This window comes from Lactuca serriola, chromosome 5 (assembly GCF_051521515.1).
Source record: "Lactuca serriola cultivar US96UC23 chromosome 5, Lser_US96UC23_V15, whole genome shotgun sequence".
NCBI lineage: Eukaryota > Viridiplantae > Streptophyta > Magnoliopsida > Asterales > Asteraceae > Lactuca > Lactuca serriola.
Genome location: NC_136412.1, coordinates 241,679,335 through 241,699,148, shown reverse-complemented (window position 1 = coordinate 241,699,148; position 19,814 = coordinate 241,679,335). Strand labels below are relative to the sequence as shown.

The 19,814-nt window shown below is 34.6% G+C and overlaps 2 protein-coding genes across 3 annotated transcripts; one reads left to right on the top strand and one right to left on the bottom strand.

The window, feature by feature from the left end:
* Positions 1 to 1,522: 1,522 nt before the first annotated feature.
* LOC145050313 (uncharacterized) lies at positions 1,523 to 3,370 on the top strand. Its single transcript, XM_078998586.1, has 6 exons — positions 1,523 to 1,633; positions 1,879 to 1,962; positions 2,068 to 2,247; positions 2,336 to 2,602; positions 2,677 to 2,856; positions 2,957 to 3,370. The coding sequence occupies exons 1-6, from the start codon at positions 1,523 to 1,525 to the stop codon at positions 3,368 to 3,370; spliced, it is 1,236 nt and encodes a 411-aa protein (XP_078854712.1).
* A 12,974-nt stretch (positions 3,371 to 16,344) lies between these two features.
* LOC145053847 (uncharacterized) lies at positions 16,345 to 19,105 on the bottom strand. 2 transcript variants are annotated; one of them, XM_079001958.1, is made up of 3 exons: positions 18,918 to 19,105; positions 18,782 to 18,812; positions 16,345 to 17,911 (listed from the first exon to the last, which is right to left on the bottom strand). In XM_079001958.1, exon 3 carries the CDS (start codon positions 17,737 to 17,739, stop codon positions 16,600 to 16,602), a length of 1,140 nt encoding a protein of 379 aa, XP_078858084.1. In that variant the 5' UTR covers positions 17,740 to 17,911; positions 18,782 to 18,812; positions 18,918 to 19,105; the 3' UTR covers positions 16,345 to 16,599. The 2 variants fall into 2 exon arrangements, with proteins under 2 accessions (XP_078858084.1, XP_078858083.1); XM_079001957.1 differs by lacking the exon at positions 18,782 to 18,812.
* Between the last annotated feature and the right edge of the window lie 709 nt (positions 19,106 to 19,814).

Genomic DNA, 19,814 nt, shown 5'->3' with positions numbered 1-19,814 from the left:
ATTGTTTTTTATCGGAAATATATATATTAGTAATTAAGAAATTGTATTTGCAGTTCGTAATCATATATTTTAAAAAAAAATACTTTTTAGTTATCTAATTTGTTTTTGTGTTTTTTTTTTTGCAGCATGATTTTAGTTTAATGAATACGAAAGCCTTTGCGAACTTAAAAGGGCTCTGGCGGTAACATATGGGAAGTATTTGAAGTTTTAGATAATGTCAGACGTGCTATTTTCAGAGATACTGTCTTTGGTTATTTTATTGATGTCCCTCGTTTACAAGGGGACGCATTATTGTTTCATAAAATGTTCCTTCATCAGATCCGGTCGGACCCTGTTTTATCTCCAGATGGAATAAAACGTTTATATTTTCGAGTAGGCAATACGAAAATGGTTTATGGGCCGAAAGAGTTTTGTTTGATTACCGGCTTCAATTTTGGGGAGTATCCAAAAAACATTGGGAGAAAAGGGTCGGAAAAATTAATAAGCAGTCAAAAAAGATGTTTATTGCGTGAACGGCTATTTCCGGACCATACTAATAGTTCGGTGAAAATCGGCGACCTGAAACGTTTAATTTTAAATCGAACATTCCTAGCACTTGACGACGTTGATGCAGTTAGAGTATGTTTGATATACATTTTGTGTGAAAGTTTTTTGGGTAAAGAAGTTAATAATCGGGTGCCACAAGATTGGTTTTTTTTGGCTGAGAATTTGGATCTCTGTAACAGGTATATTTTGTTTACGTTAAAAGTTCTATTTTATTAAAGTTATAATTTATATAATAATCAATTTTGTTTTTTGTTTTGTTAGCTTTGCTTGGGGTAGCTATCTCTGTGATTTTACTTATGTTGACCTTGAGGATACATGGAACAAAATACATAATTATTTATCACTTTCTGAGCGTGGTCAAACTTTAAAGTACTCCGTTTCAGGATTTACGGCTCCAATAAGGGTATAAAAATTTTCTTATATTTAAATTGTTTTATTGTTATGTTTTTTATTTTAATTTTAACTTTTATTACTGTAATTGTAAAAAAATTGTAGATATGGATATAGAGATGATTCCGGCTGTTCGTGCATGTGGATTTGCATCGAGAAAAAATAAAGACTTGCCTCGGATGAAACGATGGAGTGGAACAAAAAAATTGAAATGGGTTGACGTGAACAAGATTTGGTCAAAGATGCAGGTTTAAAAATATTTCGTTTATTATTAATAAACTTGATTATTATACTTTTATATGCATTTTTAATATGTTTAATTTTTTAGGAGGGGCTACCACCAAGACAAAACATGTTACAAGGTGATGGTGAGATGACATCTTCTTATTATATGTCATTTCAAGAGTATGTATATGGTGAAGGGAAAGCAGTTCCATCCCCAGTACGGGACCATTTTAGGAGACAAGACGAATCTTCGTCTAGTATGTCGTCCAGTGGTCGCTCTCATGGTAGAGGTCGGGGCAGTGGGAAACACAACCTAGACGAGGTGTTGAAACGGATACATACACTGGAGCAGCATGTGTTTATGATCCGACAACCTACAGAGGTTTTTGTTGAAGAAGTGAATAATGAACAATTTTGGAACGACATTATTTTTTATGATCCGACAGTGTCACAAAGAAATTATGATGAACAGGTTAGTTACATGCTACATTATTTATTAAATTTTATTAACATATATGAATACCTGTGTTCATATTTTATATTTGAAAATATAGGTTATGCAAGATGAAGTGATGAATAAAAACAATACAACTGAAAATGTTTTTGGTGATATTCAAGACGACAAGGTTGTTATAGATGTTACCTTTACGATTTTAATAATTACTTTTTAATAAAATGTCTTTCGTTATTAAGTAAAAAGTTATATTTTTAATGTAGGTGTTGGAGGAGAGGAATGAGTATGTGGGGAACAAATTTGATGATGATGTGTTTGATGTAAATGATTATAGTGAAGTTAAAGAGGTTCTTATAGTTACATTAATATAAATATTTTGTTTATTTAGATATTATTGCTTATTAAATTATGTGTATTTCGTTATTAAGTATAAAGTATTATTTTTAATGTAGGAGTGGGAGGAGAGGAATGACAATGCGGGGAACAAATTTGATGATGATGTGTCGGACGAAGACGAACTAATAATAACGGGAATTGTAGATTATTTTGATGATGATGATGACAAAGAAGTTACACCCGATAAACCGAGGAGTCGAAAACCATCACAATATTTGTGCCCTCCTTACACCGAGGTATTCGTTTTATTTATAAACTGATGATTTTATGTTTATGTGAATTATCTGAAAGATATAGATTTAAACATTTGAATATTGTTTTTAGTTGCACACGACACCGAAGCAAAAAAGAAGAACAAAAAAGAAGGTTGATATCAAATCAACAAGCCCCGTTCCTCCTCCAGTTTTTGGTGTTGCTCATGACTTCTCCATGTTGCGCTTGCAACCTTACGTAGCAGGCGGTGAGGTTGTCATCCAAAATTATGTATTGCATTCATATGATGTCCAGCATCGTTTGTTTAATTTCGTGTCAGATAGAGATTTTTGGAGCTCATTGTTTGGGCATACACACGACGGATGGTTGGAGTCAGCGGTAAATTAATTGTTAATTAATTATTTTAAAAGTTAATTGTTTTTTAGTCAATAACAAAACTATCATGTGTGCAGCATATAACCATTTGGTACCGACTATTGATGGAGAGACGGTTTGAGAGCGACCGACATACAATAATGCCTCCAAATTTTTTTGTTTCTCATGCTTTGGAAGAAGGACAGGACTGGAGGGCATTTATGGCTGGTATTGCTACGTACCCCAACTTCATGGTTGCTTGGTGGAATGTTGATACGGTAAACTTAATAGTTTATATTGAAAATAATATCGTTTTTTTGTTATGTTTTTGTATTGTGATGTAAATAAACATAATTTTATTTTCTGATCTTTATACAGGTCTTATTGCCGATTCATTCATCCCCTAATCATTGGCTATTTGGGGAACTACGATTACCGTCAATGGAAGTGCATATGTATGACAGTCTTGGTAGAGGGGCTTATGAAAAATTCAAATCTGAAGGAATCTTTTCCAAATTTGAACGTCGGGTGGCAAATTATTTGGACAAGATTAAGTATTGGGCCCGGAGGAACATCCTAAGGATTCCATTGAATATGCAATTCATTTATGAAGAAAATGTTCCCCAACAAAGTAGTCATTTGGGAGATTGCGGTGTTTTTGTTTGTATGTTTATGGAGCAATTGGTTTCAGGTCAACCAATACGTGTTCTTATTGACCCAAAGAACGCAGCTTTAGAGTTCCGTCTACGGATGGCAAAAATTATTTGGGGGTCTAGTCTTGGTCCTATGTAGTTGGATTATATAATTGTATATATAAATTAATGTTGGATTTCATTATTAGTTTATTTTTACAGTTTACTCAACGGATGGCAAAAAATATAATGTTACGACAATTACAACAAATTAATGACCTACTAATTACTTATCAATACATACAACATAAGAACGACTACAACATTTGTTTTAACGTTACAAATACAACAATTTATTGACCTAACAACTTCAAAACCATAAAAACAATATTGAAAAGCTTACAACTTGTAAACAAGAACTGCCAAGAACAACACCCAACTACAAACCAACGCTATCTTTAACTTCTTATTTTCTGATTGAAAGAGCTTATTAGAGTTAGCTACTTTAGCTATTACCATAGAAGATTGGTCCTTCTCTTCATCAACCCAACTGATAAACCCGCATTTTGGTCCCTGTTAAATTTAATATTCACAGTAAGAAAATAAATTTTTGTGATGTAAACACGAGGGTTTAAATTTGAATGACGTTAAGAACATGATACCAAATATGGGCAAGCGTAAAACAATCTTCCTGGGTTTTTAGCTGTACCCGAAATCCTAACGATACGTTCTCCTCCGCAATTGCAGTATGCCATTAGCCTTCTTTTTCTTTTAAATCGAAGTTACTTTCTCAGTTAAATTTTTCATAATGAGTGACACCCATTTCTAGAAGAAATCATATTACAGACAATTCTTTTTTACTATGAAATGAACTGGTTTGACTATGAATTCAAAAGGTTGAACTATGAAATGCAGACAAGTACATTCTGTAGTATTGTCATGTCGGTCAGTGAAATTTGACTATGAAATGAACTGGTTTGACTATGAATTCAAAAAGTTGAACTATGAAATGCAGACAAGTACATTTTGTAGTATTGTCATGTCGGTCAGTGAAATTTGACTATGAAATGAACTGGTTTGACTATGAATTCAAAAAGTTGAACTATGAAATACAGACAAGTACATTCTGTAGTATTGTCATGTCGGTCAGTGAAATTTGACTATGAAATGAACTGGTTTGACTATGAATTCAAAAGGTTGAACTATGAAATGCAGACAAGTACATTCTGTAGTATTGTCATGTCGGTCAGTGAAATTTGACTATGAAATGAACTGGTTTGACTATGAATTCAAAAAGTTGAACTATGAATTTAAAAGGTTAAACTATGAATTTTGATCAGTAGAGATACAATATTTTCTATTTATAATTGCATTTGTTTCATATTGCATTTGTGTGATGATTGTAGAGCACTATCATCGGTATTGAAAATGAGTAGTTACAGCGAAAGAACCTTTTCTCAACTACCAATTTTCTTGCATAACCTTCAAAGAACAAATCCTAATACCTTCACAGCCATTAAGAAAACCGATACCAACCGCTTTCAATTCTGTTTTGTGGCTTTAGGTTGCGTGGTATAACATACTTCTTTTATTGAGTTATATAATATTTCATGGTAATGTATCTCGATTAGTTTTTACTTATCACTAATATGTGTTCGTTTTTATGTAGATTCTTACCTTCCTTAGGTGCATGATATCGCTGATATATGTGGGTTATTTACCCCTTCTTGGGAGCTTTCTGACAATAATGTACTTCGCAGTGGCTTTAGATGGAAATCATGAACCACTACTCTTAGCAATTGGTTTGGGAACCTTACAGTGTGAAGAATCATGGAGATGGTTCATGATGAGGCTAAGAGATTGTTTAGGTGAGGACATAGAGGTTGGTTTCATAAGCAAACTGTGTGATAACATAGACTTTGGTGTTCAGAGTGCCTACCCGGATTCCTATCATGGATATTGTCCTAAAGATATAGCTCGAAAGATACGTGAGTCTGTCGGACATAACAATACGGAAGTCGAATCGTTGTTTTGGAAGTCATGCAATGCATACAGCGTTGATGATTTTTACTTGTGTTTGGAAAGGTTGAAAAGTACATGTAGGAAACCACCTTTCTGCACCTTGCTTATGAGTCCAATTTACTGGCTTGACGATATACCGATTTCAAAATGGACAAGATCATTTTTCCCAAAAATACGTTACAATGTTAAATCGATTGACGTCCCTGAAATTTTGCAAATTATATCCTCACGTGAGTTTCCTATAACAACGATAATTGAGTTAACCACCACGTCGATACAATCAAAGTATGCTGAACGGGCCGAACTGGCTGGTAAGGGAGATTGTTATATTTAGTTTTTTTATTGTGCTACTATTTTTATTAAAATATCAAATTTTACAGGGAGGTTGTCTGGTGGGTTGACCCCTTACGTTGAGAGTAAGGTTCAAAAAAGTCTCAACAAGTCTTATAATTGTAATGCAAGACGTTTGTATGGGGATACATTTGAAGTCGATGACACTTTTGCCACCAGCAACGTACAAGTTGAACGAAGGGTATGTAGTTGTGGTAAATGGCAAAAAAGCGGTATACCATGTGGCCACGCTATAGCATGTCTAAGAACCCGTACATCTGAGTCCATTCAGAGAATGGTTGATTACAAGTTCACTAATTATGTGTATCAACTTGCATATGGATCTGAGGTGGTGAATACTATACCATCACATGTGCATTGGGAAATACCAAATGAAACGGTGGTCCTGTTACCTCCCTCAATGCAGTAGTTATTCATGTAGCACCTTTATGTTTTATGTAGTATTATGTATTAGTTTTTTATGTACCCCGTTTTTATTTTAGTGTTGTGTTATGTATTAGTTATCCATGTACCCAGTTTATATTTTATGTCGTATTATGTATTAGTTATTCATGTACCCCATTTATATTTTATTGCGTTCTATATATTGGCTATTGACGAAACAACATACATTAAAAGAAATTGACGTTTATTAAATAGTAACGACTAGACACATACAACAACAAGTAACTTAAATAACGAAAAACAATTAACTTAACCAACATGCATATTAAAAATAAGGGACATTCTTTAAAAGATTCCATGCATCTAAGTGGGTAAACTCGCTACCATCATATTCAAAACGGTATAGTTCCAAAGCCACCTGCCGTAGAATGTCTTCATCCGTATTTGCATGTTCGTTATCCAACTCGTTATAAATACGTTGAAATTGTTTCACCTTCATTTTTGTAACGCCTGTGTTTCCGGGCTTGCCATTTTTAGCAATGTAATAGTCTAGGTTAACCTCTGTAACCCGTTTTGAAATAATAAAGATTGTATTATTTAAGTATTGTGTTTTGTGCTTAATTGCTTAATTATGTGGTTTGATTAATTAAGAATAAAAATAAGCGTCAAAATTTAAGTGTAAAATAAACTTAATATCTTTGAATAATGTTGTAGTAGTTGAAACGAGGTTTCCGTCTATATATAGAACGCCCAAATCTGACTTCGTATGAGGAAGTTATGATTTATCGAAGTTTCGGCTTAGCGGTGTGCAGCCCGAAATACTCGATTTGAGATCGAGCGGTTTTTAGCCGAAACAATCTAAACGAGGATCGAAGGTCTCGTTGTTGGTATCAAAGCGATAAAAGTTAGGCGAGAACGGACGTCAAACGAAGAAGTTATGAATTTATAACGAAGTTTTTCTGTCGCGGCCTATTAAAAATAAATAATAAAAATAAAGTAAAAATTAGCCGACGGAGTCTAAACGAAAGTTGTAGAGCGTAGTCTCACCTTCGCGTGGATATAAAGAACGTCGAAAACGGAGTTCGTATGAGGAAGATATGAATTTCCGAAGTTTATTAAATAATTTGTATTTATTTTTAATCTTTAATTCGGAAGCATTATCCGAAGGAGTCACCGGTCTGATCCGAGGTACGCCCCGCGTACTCGTGTACACCCCGCGTACTCCGAAGGTGTCGACACTCGCAGCAAGTGGCTCGGATGACGCATGCAATGACGATTTCGGAAGCAGTACGCGTCGCGTACTGCAGTACGCCCTGCGTACTCCGAGGCTCCAGCCTCCTATAAATAGGATCCGAAGGCAGCCGAGTCTTTTGTTCATTTTCTCTCTTCTCTCTCCCTTTTTGCATCGTTTTGCGTGCCAAAAATATCCCGAAGCCCCGGTATCATACTCAAGCCCCGAGGCAAGTCCCGAGATCCCGAAGATCCCGAGAAGTGCGGTTCCCGAGCCGAAGCTCTGCCCGCGAGAAGTTCGATTTTTGTGAAGATCTTTCAGATCTGCTGAGGATTACTACTTCTGCAAGTCGTAGTGCTGTCCGATCATCTTCTGATCAAGTGAGTGTATACTACCTTTCATAAACACGATAATAATACAAGTTTGGTTCGAGTGTATTAAGTATATTGTTGTTTATAGGTGTGAGTGTGTAGTTACCTTCTTCCAACATAAATATTAAGTATTTTCTATAAAATACGTGCTATGTGTATGGTATATTGTTGTTTATATGTGTGAATGTGTATTCACTCTCTTCTATCTCATAGATATGATTTATTCTCTATGAGATATGTGTTATGTGTGTGTGTGCCTCATCTGTTATGTGGAATATGTGTTGATTAAAGCATGCTATACAGGTTTTTAAACTATGTATAAAAATGTATATTTTATCTACTAATATGTTGGGTAGAACATGGGTAGATAGTTGGTGTGTAATAAACAGATGAGAGGCCTCGTTGTTGTTTGATTTAGTCATCTAGCGGAGTTTAGATGACGACCACGGGCTATTCTAGACAGTCTTGTGGAAACATTAGCAGGTTCGCCACCTGTAGGTGTTAATGAACTTGGGTGTTCATTCGTTGTACTCCATCCCCCTCATGGTTGCCTTATTTGACTTATATTGCTGAGGTACCCCTGAAGCATGTGTTGTCGCCCCGATGAAATATTCTTAGACTAGGTCCCTTGTGTTAGTTGTTTTAGGGACATAAAGTGAGAATAACGGGAATGGGTAATTGGGTTATTGTTGGTTGGTGAAAATTAAATATGATTATTTATTGTGGGTTGAAAACCCTATATGCTCACCAGGCTCCCAAGCCTGACCCACTCAGTTTTATTTGTATTACAGGTAGTGGCGCGAGGGCATAAGATGGATGAACCATCAGTTGTTTTGTTTACAAGTTTGTATATGTATACATTTGTTGAATGACTTGTAATGTTATCGTTTATGCTTATTGGTCTGTATCGGAACATGACACCCCGAGTTTTGATTATATAATGAAAAATACATTTCTTTTATGAAATGCTTTGGTAAACATTGTTTTATCATGTTTTGTTTTTGGGAACAAATTTCGCAACTCTTTCAAATCAAAAGGATTTACTCTGAAATTATTTTAAAAGCATAAATGAAATCGGTCTTTTCTGGCCGAGATTTTGGGGATGTCGCAATTTTCATATCCAGAAACTTCGCTTTGACATCTCTTCTTCTTCGATATTGAGTGCGGTTCATTAAATGGTGAAACAAATGACAGACACGAGACCAAAATGATCCAGCACGAACTTGTGGGGGACCCGGTGGAAAATCCACCTCTACAGTTGTAATCCAAGCTTGAACCAAAGCGACCTCCTCTGCGTTCCTCCATATATGTGGTGAGTCCATAATTGCAAGGAGGGAAGTAATACAATACAATTACAACGGATATTGAAATCTATTTATAACGACTCCTTACTTTCCTAGTGCAATGACTTGTCAACTCAAGCAGCAATGTATTGTGTTGTCATTCAACCGAGGATGAATTGTCAACTCGAACAGTGATCTGTTGTGTTATAAGTATAGTACACTGCATTCGTCAGTTAATTTTGACTATGAATTGCAGACATATTAGAAGATTGGACTGCGATTTTGTGTAGAAACTACTATAAATTGACCTTAAGTTACATGCAATACTTTATTAAATTAACCAATAAAGTTGTTCAAATATTGTTTTTTGGATTCTACTCTCTTTGTTTCAATCAAAATGAGTTCTATATCATGGAGCAATGAAGAGTTCTTGGTTCTTACACATGCTTATATTCATGTGTACGAGACAAGCAAGTTGAACGATCCAATGTTTTGGAGCCGTTTAACCAATATTTTCAATGCTGAAAACCGAATGGCTACAAGAAACGATCTTGACGAACTAGACATCTTAGCAAGATGGTATGAAATGAAAACCGAAGTTCTATTATTCAACGATCTTTATATCAAAATTGACGACACCCGTTTAAATGCTACTGAGGATGTCATCTTGGAAGCCGCTAAGGAGGAATACAAGTCATTAAGTAACGGGTTGGAATTCCAGTTTGAAGCCCCTTGGAATATTTTGAAATATATCCCGTTTGTTTAAAATCTATTTTAGTTTATTATTTGAATACTAGGTTATTTTCATGTACTAGGTTATTTTCATGTATTTCTTATGTATTTCGTTTGTTTAAAATCTATTTTAGTTTATTATGTGAGTACTAGGTTATTTTCATGTATTTCTTATGTATTTCGTTTGTTTAAAATCTATTTTAGTTTATTATGTGAGTACTAGGTTATTTTCATGTATTTCGTATGTATTTCATTTGTTTAAAATATATTTTAGTTTATTATGTGAGCAACTCGTATGATTAACTTGAGTTAATAAATGGCCATTGCATTAGTTATCACAATATATTAGAATACATTAGTAACAAGGATTCCATGAACCATTAAAAACATCACAACAATTACATGAAAAACAACGACATAATACGAACAAAGCATTAACGTAAAACACAAGTCCATGGGTTATTCTTAACACAAATTAGAGCGGTCTACTTGAAATATTGTTTATCTCTAACAACCTTCCAAACTTCCTCATATTCGAAGTCTCTGCCGTCATGCTCACAGATGTAAAACTCTGTAACAACTTCCAAGAACTCTTCTTCGTCACGATAACGAACATTGTTACGTTTCGCATAACTACATGCTCGATTGAACCATGTCACTTCTTCCTTTACATCCGTCCACTTAGTAACAACATCTGATTTTTCTCTTTTTTGTCCTTCTCCCATCTCATGGTTAAACAAAGATGTGATGCGACTCCATTCATCACCAATTAGGCAATGCGGGGGAGCAAGTAACGATTCACCATCCTTAACACTTAGCCAGCATCGTGTTAGAACTAACACCTCGTTTGTCGTCTATGGCCTTTCAGAATTGGAACCAGGTACTTCATTCGAAGAACTTGCTGCATTCGACGACATTTCTAATAATGGGAATTCGTTTCGTTTAGGTGATTTGGGTGTTTGGTTTATAGATCTTAAACATCTATTTATATAAATAAATAGACTATGAATTAATACTTTGACTACGAAATGGTTATATTTGGACTACGATTTTCAGCTTTATGCAGTGTTTTGTCATGTCAAACTGTCATTTATCTCTTGTCACTTAAGGGTCCCACTGGGATGTGCAGGTTACTACAGTGACTTGTCATTACTGTCTAGTCATTTCAAAGTTGGACTTCTCATTACTGTCTAGTATGTATAAATACCACTTATTGCTCCAGTTTAATACAATATCGACTTTATTATGAGTTCCTCACACAAATTCGAAATTTGCTAATGCAACGAAGTAGATTGTTACTACTGTGATTCGGTAGACCCTTTTTTTACACCCTCTTCAGCCGGGCCATATATGTCACATGAAAATTTTGAAGAATTAAAGAAGGCTGAAGCACAACAAGAAGAGGACAAAGAGTCATCCCGACTTCTCACTCAACTTGCTAATGATATAGATTCGGAATGCAAACAAGCTCAAGAATGGATTGACCTCAATAAAAACAAAATCAAAGAGCATAAAGATTGGATAAAAAAGAGTAAGAAGGCAATCAAAACGACTGAAAAACGGCTTGCTGAGAAGGATGAGCAGTTGATACACATTATGGTAAAAAAGGATCGTTTCGAAGACAAAATGAGAATTAGGGATGACTATATAACAATGGAGAAAGAGAAGTGCCCGTTGCAGTTCCCTGAGTTTAAAAATTAGTTACAAAGTTGTTGTAATATTATCATGAAACAGATTAGGTTGCCAAAGGATCGTTTGTTGTTTTTTTTAAATAACATGTTGTAACTGTTAAAATAAATCTGCAAACTATATTGTATAATATAAAGGCTTCATTCATTGTTATAATCAACAAACTTAACTAAAATATGAAAGCATAGCAATGTCTTGTAAGAGTTAATAAAAATATTACAATACATAATAAGCTAACAACTCGTCATTACTCTTAATTTCAAGGTTGTTTTATATCAAAATCAGCGTTATAGGTTTGTGAGCAACCCGCTGAACCACCAATATTATATGCCATTTCTGCAGTAGAAATTATGTGACCTGCTCTGCTACCGTATGCCCTTCCAGTACAATTATTTCTCGTGTGTCCTAGTTGACCACATGTAGAACACTCTTTTATAATTGGACCCTCGCCTTGGGATGAAATGCGGTCTGTGTTTCTTGGCCTGCCTGGCTGACGTTTATCCATTATAGGTGGCTTAACAATCATCAAATCATCGGGGATCTCCCATTCGGATGGCTTCGGCAGAGGGTTTATTGATTCCTCATATGTTTTCCTTAGTGTTTCGGTAAGGTAAGCATTTAATGCAAACCTCGAGCAGTCTTGGTAATTGTTCACTGTTAAACATCTTATGACATGACCACAAGGTATCCCATCAAGTTGCCAATGCCTACATGTACATGTCATATGTTGAAAATCAACAATCACATTTTGTGCCCCCTTTTTGACCTCGCATTTCGTATTTGAGATCATGCGAACATCCCATTTGGTAACAGTTTTCTTGTTTTCTTTTACAACTTCATCCGCCCAAGGGGTAAGTGTTGTTGTTGCTTCCACTAAAAAAACAACCAAAATGAAGAAGTTAAGATCAATAACATCAAAACTAATAAAACATTAATATTACAAATTTACTTAATACCTGCAAAGTTACGTCTCTGAAACCACCATTGTTGCATTGTAGCACGAAAAAAATCAATCAACATAAGTATTGGCACCTTACGTGCGTGTCTAGATAATGCATTTATAGACTCCGCACTGTTGGACTACATAAGATTGTATCGGTTCCCTTTAAAATGTGCCCTTGACCAAGTTTCTGGATTTATACTTTTTAAGTACTCCCATACTGGTTCTTTTGTCTTTTTCATAACATCCATGGCAGCATCAAAAGCATCAACTGTGTACGCCCTACACGCCTCCCAAAAAATTCCTTTAACCGTCTTACTCTTTCCGAATCTAGATACTATGTTGAAATACAAATGGACACCACATATTCCATGATGAGCGTGAGGAAAAATGTTGGCAACGGATGTTGCTATAGATGGAGACCTATCAGATATAATTGTAAGCTCCTGCATATTTCCTATGCAATCATGTAGTTTTTGAAAAAACCATGTCCAAGAATCGGTACACTCATTTTTGCATATACCATATGCAACCGGTAATATTTGGTTTTGTCCGTCCTTAGTAACTGCAAGTAGCATGGTACCTTTGAACTCGCCCTTTAGGTGAGCTCCATCTACTACTAGGGTCGGCTTACAAAAATTGACAAAAGCTCGTACCTACAATACATTGTATATCTATTCAAATACACCAAAATAAATATTAAAAAATTAAATTAGGATATGATAATACTAACCGAGCAACCGAGTGCGACGTACAAAAACTCAAAGCGATCATCAGCATCTGTTTTAATATGTGTGACAGTACCCGGATTATGTTTGGCCAAGTTGTGACAATACGCCGGAAGTTTGGTAAAAGAATCCTCTTTCGTACCCCTTAACGACAACAATGCATATTGCTTCGCACGCCATGCCTGATGGTATGAGATATTGATATTCAATTGAGCATTCATATCATTAACAATTTCTTTTCCCTGATAAACTCTACTATAGTCTTCAGCCAAAACATCAGCAACATATTCACCTAAAACATATTTGTTTGCTTGTCGATGATTAGGTTGCAACAATGTTGAAGAACATGTGTGTACATCAACAAATTTATTCACTTGGAAAAGTCCATCAGAATTTTTAATTGCTTTTGCTCTTACTAACCAAGAACAATTTTTTGAAACACACACAGCTTCATACCTTGATTTGGTAGATCTACTTGTCCTCGTCTGGAAACCTTCTCGAAGACATTTTTTACCAATACACCGCTTTAAAAGTTCTTTGTTCTTAAATATACTCTCACATTGAATCTTTTGAAGATTCATGTCTACCATCTGTGTTGGGATATCTTCATTAATATCAACTGGCCATGCTGGTACAGGGGGCATACCGTGAAAAAGGTTATTGGGAAACTTAGTTTTAACTTCATCACCCAACTCATCTCTATCGGAATTGCTTTGTAGCTCGGTTATATCTAAACATACATCACCAACATCAACATAATGCCCGTAAACATGATTTTTTTCATTTTTTTGACTTGAATTTTTTTTCTTTTTAGTTTTATCTACCACACGCCTATTCATAAGTTTAACTTCTTGTTCGGCAACATCATCACAACGACCACCCACATGATTAAGATATGTACCAACATCATCATCACCAACAGACTTGTAATTCTCGGGATCCACATAGTGAATAGGTGAATAACTAACATTAACATTTTCAGCAACACTGTGAAACTGAGGTACACTAGGAGTATTGAAAGTACCTATCGGATCGTTGCTCCCTTTATAATTGCATAAATTACCAACAAGCTGGTTTCCAATTTCACCACCCCCATTAACCTCCTCAACTTCATCAACCACCACAAACACTTTCACAGCCCTTCCTCCACTACATTTGATTACGTTTATCAACATTCTAACATCCATGTCTTCAACTATAGCTATATAATAATTTAATTCAGGATGGTGGAAACGAAGACTAATTCTATATTTGTCTAACAAACCAATTTTGCTTCTTACCAAAGATACAAAATCACTATAACTAATATACTCAGAAAATATCAAAGCGAATTCAGAAATGCCTCCCTGTGGACATATGTATTCCAGATTAGTTCCATTAACTTGTCATCTCCCACCGGTTACAAGACAAACCAAATATTCAATCATTTTTTGAGCAAATTGTAGAGAGAGTTCCTAAACAAATAACAACCAAAATGATATTTTTTCTACAAAACTTTTTATATAGCAACATGATTTCGTAGTTAAACCAATTCATTTCATAGTCAAACTTAAAAAAATAATAATAATAATAATAATAATACAAAAAAAACCACCATTTCGCAGATAGAGTGAGAGTATTTCGCAGATGGACCTATTCCATCTGCGAAATTACCCCTATATATACAGCAAAAATATTAAAAAAAAAAAAATAACTTCTCATCTGCGAAAGTACAAGCACCTAAAGCACAGCTGTGCTTTAGGTGCTTATATTTTCGCAGATGAGAAGGTCATTTCGCAGATGGGACCTTCTCATCTGCGAAATTGTTGGCTATTTTTGTAATTTCGATTTTTTTTAGCTATTTTTGTAATGCAATTAGTGTAAATGACTATTTTTGTCATTTTCTCTATTTGTTGTCATCTTAATAGTCTTAGGGTTTTTTCTTTTTTCCCATTAAATTATGTATGGGTAAAATGTTTGGACGGATAATGATAATTAAATATTGTATTCTTTCAAGACCAAATAAAAACGACCATTTACTCTTACATGTCAACAAAAAAAAATTGACAATGTTCATCAATTTTATTTCGTGAGGAGTTTGGAGGGAATAAAAAGGACAAGTAGGTAAATGATTGGTGTCTTAAGATAACATAATTAATTTGTTAAACTCAGTTTCATATGCTTGTTGCGGACATACTGCATTTATTCAGTAATTATGGGGAAAAAAAACTCGGTAATACATATTTAATTATATAATCAAATGCTACGACATTATTCGGTGATATTATTGTTATTTAGAGGTATTATATCGTTACATCTACAAAAACACGTCTTAAGAATTAAGATTAGACATATGATCAACATCCATGGACATAAAAATCATCAAGGTATAACTTAATATATGGTGTGTATTTGATATAATGTCCGACCTCGAAGAATAACATCATATATAATAATTTGACATGTTAAAATGTCAAATGGGCATGACAAACACGTAAACGCATAACCCTAGCTGTGATTACATTTTCTTATATAAAACTTCAAATATAATAATTTGTTTGATACACTGATTATTTATGAATTATGATTGTAGTGATGATTGTTATGCGTTGGAATGAGAATATCTGAATATGAGATGGATATGTTAGGTGGACTTAAGTCAACTGTTGCGTTCTGCACCATGTTCTTTTATGTCTCAAAACTTCCTCCAGTATTTATTACCTGGCATTACCCTACATGTCTTGTCTACTCAGCCAATACTTATTGCACAAAACAAACACAAATTCTGTCTTATTCAATTTTGTGGTGGGATCACCGGGAACGTGACATACCGGATCTTTCACGACAACACCTCATGACCAAGGATTTCAATTCAAACTCAAAAACACACACCGCTTACCGACACACACAACTAACGTTACTCCTTCACAGTTACACATATCAAACAAAAAAGAAAACCAAGAATATCGACATAAATGTTAATTAATTATTTTCAAGGATAATTTTCTTCCAACAATCTTCACACAAATATGTAAATCAGTTGTCTGATTATCTCGTAGGCGGCTACAATTCCATAAAGAAGGTCCAGGTTTCTGTTGGTTTAACTAAGTGTTTAGCCCTTTTTTTAGAGTACAATACACAAAAAAACGAAAAACTCATTTCATATTGAGAGTGAAACTTCCACTCAATTACTATGCTCCGGAGCATCATATGGGACATGAATCAAGTTAACAACAGTTTGCCATGTGGCTAGCATAGATAGCACAGTTTCCCTAAACTTATATGCTATTGGAATTGAAACTCTCATTCCACAGCTTTTGAGATTTAAAACCCTTGATCTTTTGCTAGAAATATTCCACCCCAAAACGTACATTTCATAGGTAAGTAAGAGAAAATATGGTGTTGAGAGATGATAGAAAATTGATTATCGGATCAACAAGGAATAAATTTGCATTAACTCGAATCACAAACATTAACGAAATTGTACAGGTTTCCAAAAGTATAATACGACAAGATACAGATCAGTTCCACCAAAAAAACAAGGCGGGTGGCACCAAAACAAAACAAAACAAAATACAGAACCAAAAAAAACATCAAAATCCTTATTAAACCTAAAACCTTTACATTCATTTCAATTACCACAAAAATGAGTTCACAGACATCGATCCACCATCACAGTTCACAAGCTCGACCCCAAAGGAAGCATCGGCCAGCCATGAACCTGAGGTGAACCCATCGGGGTCAAATGCTGACTAGGCGAAAACAGACTCAACTCCACAAACCCTCCAATATTTTCCTCCCTTTCAATAGCCCTAAACGAGATCGACCCCCTTTTTGTGGACCCCGTAGTAAAATCATCAGGTGGGCCACGGTTAGCAATTAATGAGCAAGTGTCATGTTCCCTGATATCTTGCAGATTCTTCAAAGCCAAAGAGTCTGCAATCGGGAAGTAAACAAGAACACAAATCCCAACCCCAGAACAACATAAAAGAGAAAGAAAAGCCAAAAATGCAAGAACCTCAAACACCGCGTCCCCTGGCTTGAACAAAACAGATAAACCGAGTAACAAAACCCGTAATGGAAAAAAACTAGAAACCAAAAATATCAATGTGTACACTCTTCTCTGCAACCCTTTATTGATGACCAAAATTAGTATCCGCCTCCCGAGCCAGAACAAATAAACAGTCAACACGGTGGCAAAAAGACCAAGAAAGATGGTACTCAGTAACGGGTAATAGCAGCGCGCCACGTCATTCTCGTACTCAGGCCCAGCCGTCGTTTTAAAAAAATAACCTTTCTCGTTCAAATGCAAATCCGTTTCGTATCGAGGTCCGATAAAAACAACCGTCATTTGAAGCGCAAACAACGGTAAGAAACCTAGGAGAACGTAAACCGTCGTTTTGATGTTCCACTTCCGGCTCAACGGGCCGGAACTCGTGTTCTGTAACGAGGCGCGAAGAAGAAAAAGAAGAGTTAAAAAAAGACACGGTTCGGAGAATCCTAGGTTTGATACGATGTAGTATTTGCAAACCCTTTCCTGCCATTTTGAGTTGAGAGTGTGTAGGACCCGGCCTTCACGTCTCAAGAATTCGAGACGTAGGATTTCACTGAAGCCCCAAAAGATTGAGAAGAAGATGAAAATAATACGGATAATCCACGGGCCACTGAAGTATCCGAGTTGGGTATGGGTTTGGGTACGAATGTGGTCGCGAAAATAAAAGGAGTATAAGATGCAAAGCAAACCAATGAGACCCAAAAGTGTGACAAGAGAGATTGTGACTACGCCGAGTGCATCAGCAACAACGCTCGTCAGGGGCATTACCCAAAAAATAGATTCCACGCATGCTCTCTGACAGCATGGACTTCAAAATTTCCTGTTACATGTAAGAATTTATAATTCACAGCTCTGTGTAGGGTAATAAGGTAAAATCCCAGAGTTGAAGTGACTATGTAACTTATTATGTTTCCCAGTAGCTAGTCAACTAAACCACCTACACCAGAAAAATAAATAAATATGTTATCAGTGAGTTAAGACACACAAGTACTACAAGTTTCAGAAAGGGAAAAAAACAGATTTATCTGGTAAAAGTTCAGGGTTATTGTGGAGTTTTTGTACTAATGTATGCATAAGGTACAATTCAAGAATTAGCTTTTTATGATGTCGATAATAGTAATACAACAATGAAGACATGCAAAAATGTAAACGACATTGCTCACTTGTCAAGAAGGGAGGTATTTGAAGAGATATGTTGTTCTACATGTGTTAAGTAAGCAGTATCACCTTACTTCCTTTATATGTTTCAGTTATACAACTTACAGCAGATTTGGGGTGTTATCCTATTGGTTAACCTGAATTGCTATTCTATAGATCTTAAAGAATGAGATTTCCAGAAATGTCAAGAACAATGAAAAATTGCATTCTAGCGCCTATTAAGGATGCAATTTAAGGAACCCCAAGCATCTACACAGTATCATGTGCAGTTCATCTAATTTGAAGCAAAATGTAAAATGGTCAAAATACATTGACCACAATGAGTCTTTAGAATTTATCTTCGTTATTGTGAAGTTCCTTCCACACATCCAACAACTCTCATCACAAAAGGAGAAGTGTAAATTTCTTCAAGAAATCCAACTTCTGTACCAAATTTCCCCAAAAAATTTGGCATTCATAAAAGCCAAGTCATGCATGTAAAATCAAGCATACATAACATAATTAAACATGAATATAATCTCGGTAATCATAATTATAAGTCCAGATATATCAAATAAATGTCAAAATCAAAATTAACTGAAATTGAAGGAAAAACCCAGCAAAGGACGATACACAAAACTATTTTCTCGTGAATTTAGAGAAAAATTACGAGTACTGTAGAGAGACTTTACTTTGCGAACCTAAAGCAAAAACCGAAGTTCATAACCATGGATTAATATTATATACATAACAATTATGAAGATGAATTCGAAGGAGAAAAACAGATCAATGACGAAATAACTTACAAGGAAACGAGAAATTCCGGATCTCCTTAAGCTAAAACCAGATTGAAAAGAAGAGGAAAAGAACGAAAAACCTAGGAGGAGAGAGAGAGGGGAATAGAGGGAACGTAAGGTAAGGGAAGAAGGGGACTCAGGCATAGAGAGAGAGAGAGAGAAAGAGAGTGGAACTTTGTTGCTGACAGGCTGTCTCCAGCATTAGACCAACCAACCAAAATCAAATAACCATAATACAAGTCTTATTTTTTAGTTTTTGTGATTTAAAATACTTATCTATAATTATCTCTAATAATTAGGCTTTATTATGTATATAATTATTGAGATTTTTCTAAGATATGCTATAACAATATATATTGAACTATAGAAATATTACCATAATTAAATATAAAAATTTATTAATTATAGAAATATTTTTTATTGAAAAAGTGTTAAATCTTTTCTCATATTATAATAAATAAATAAGTTTATTCTTTTATTGACAATTGACATAATATTAAAAATCTTCATTAATATTATATATCACTTATCATCTCAAATGAAAACCTATTAATTCTTCATTTTAAATTTTAAATTTCTCACTAAATTGATTTTTCATTTCAAATTTCAAATTTTAAATTTCACACTCTAATTACATTAAATATTTAATAACATTAGAATAAAATATAAAATAAAGTTAATATATATATATATATATATATATATATATATATATATATTATAATGTGATATAATTGCATGTATTTATTTAAATCAACGATTATAATTTATATAACTAAAAAAAAATTAATTAATAATTTATTTGAAATAATTGATTAATAACTTCTAATTTTTATTATAAAAGTTTAATTAATTATATAACTGTGGTTTTTACAGATTATAAACTAGTGCATTAATAATATAGAA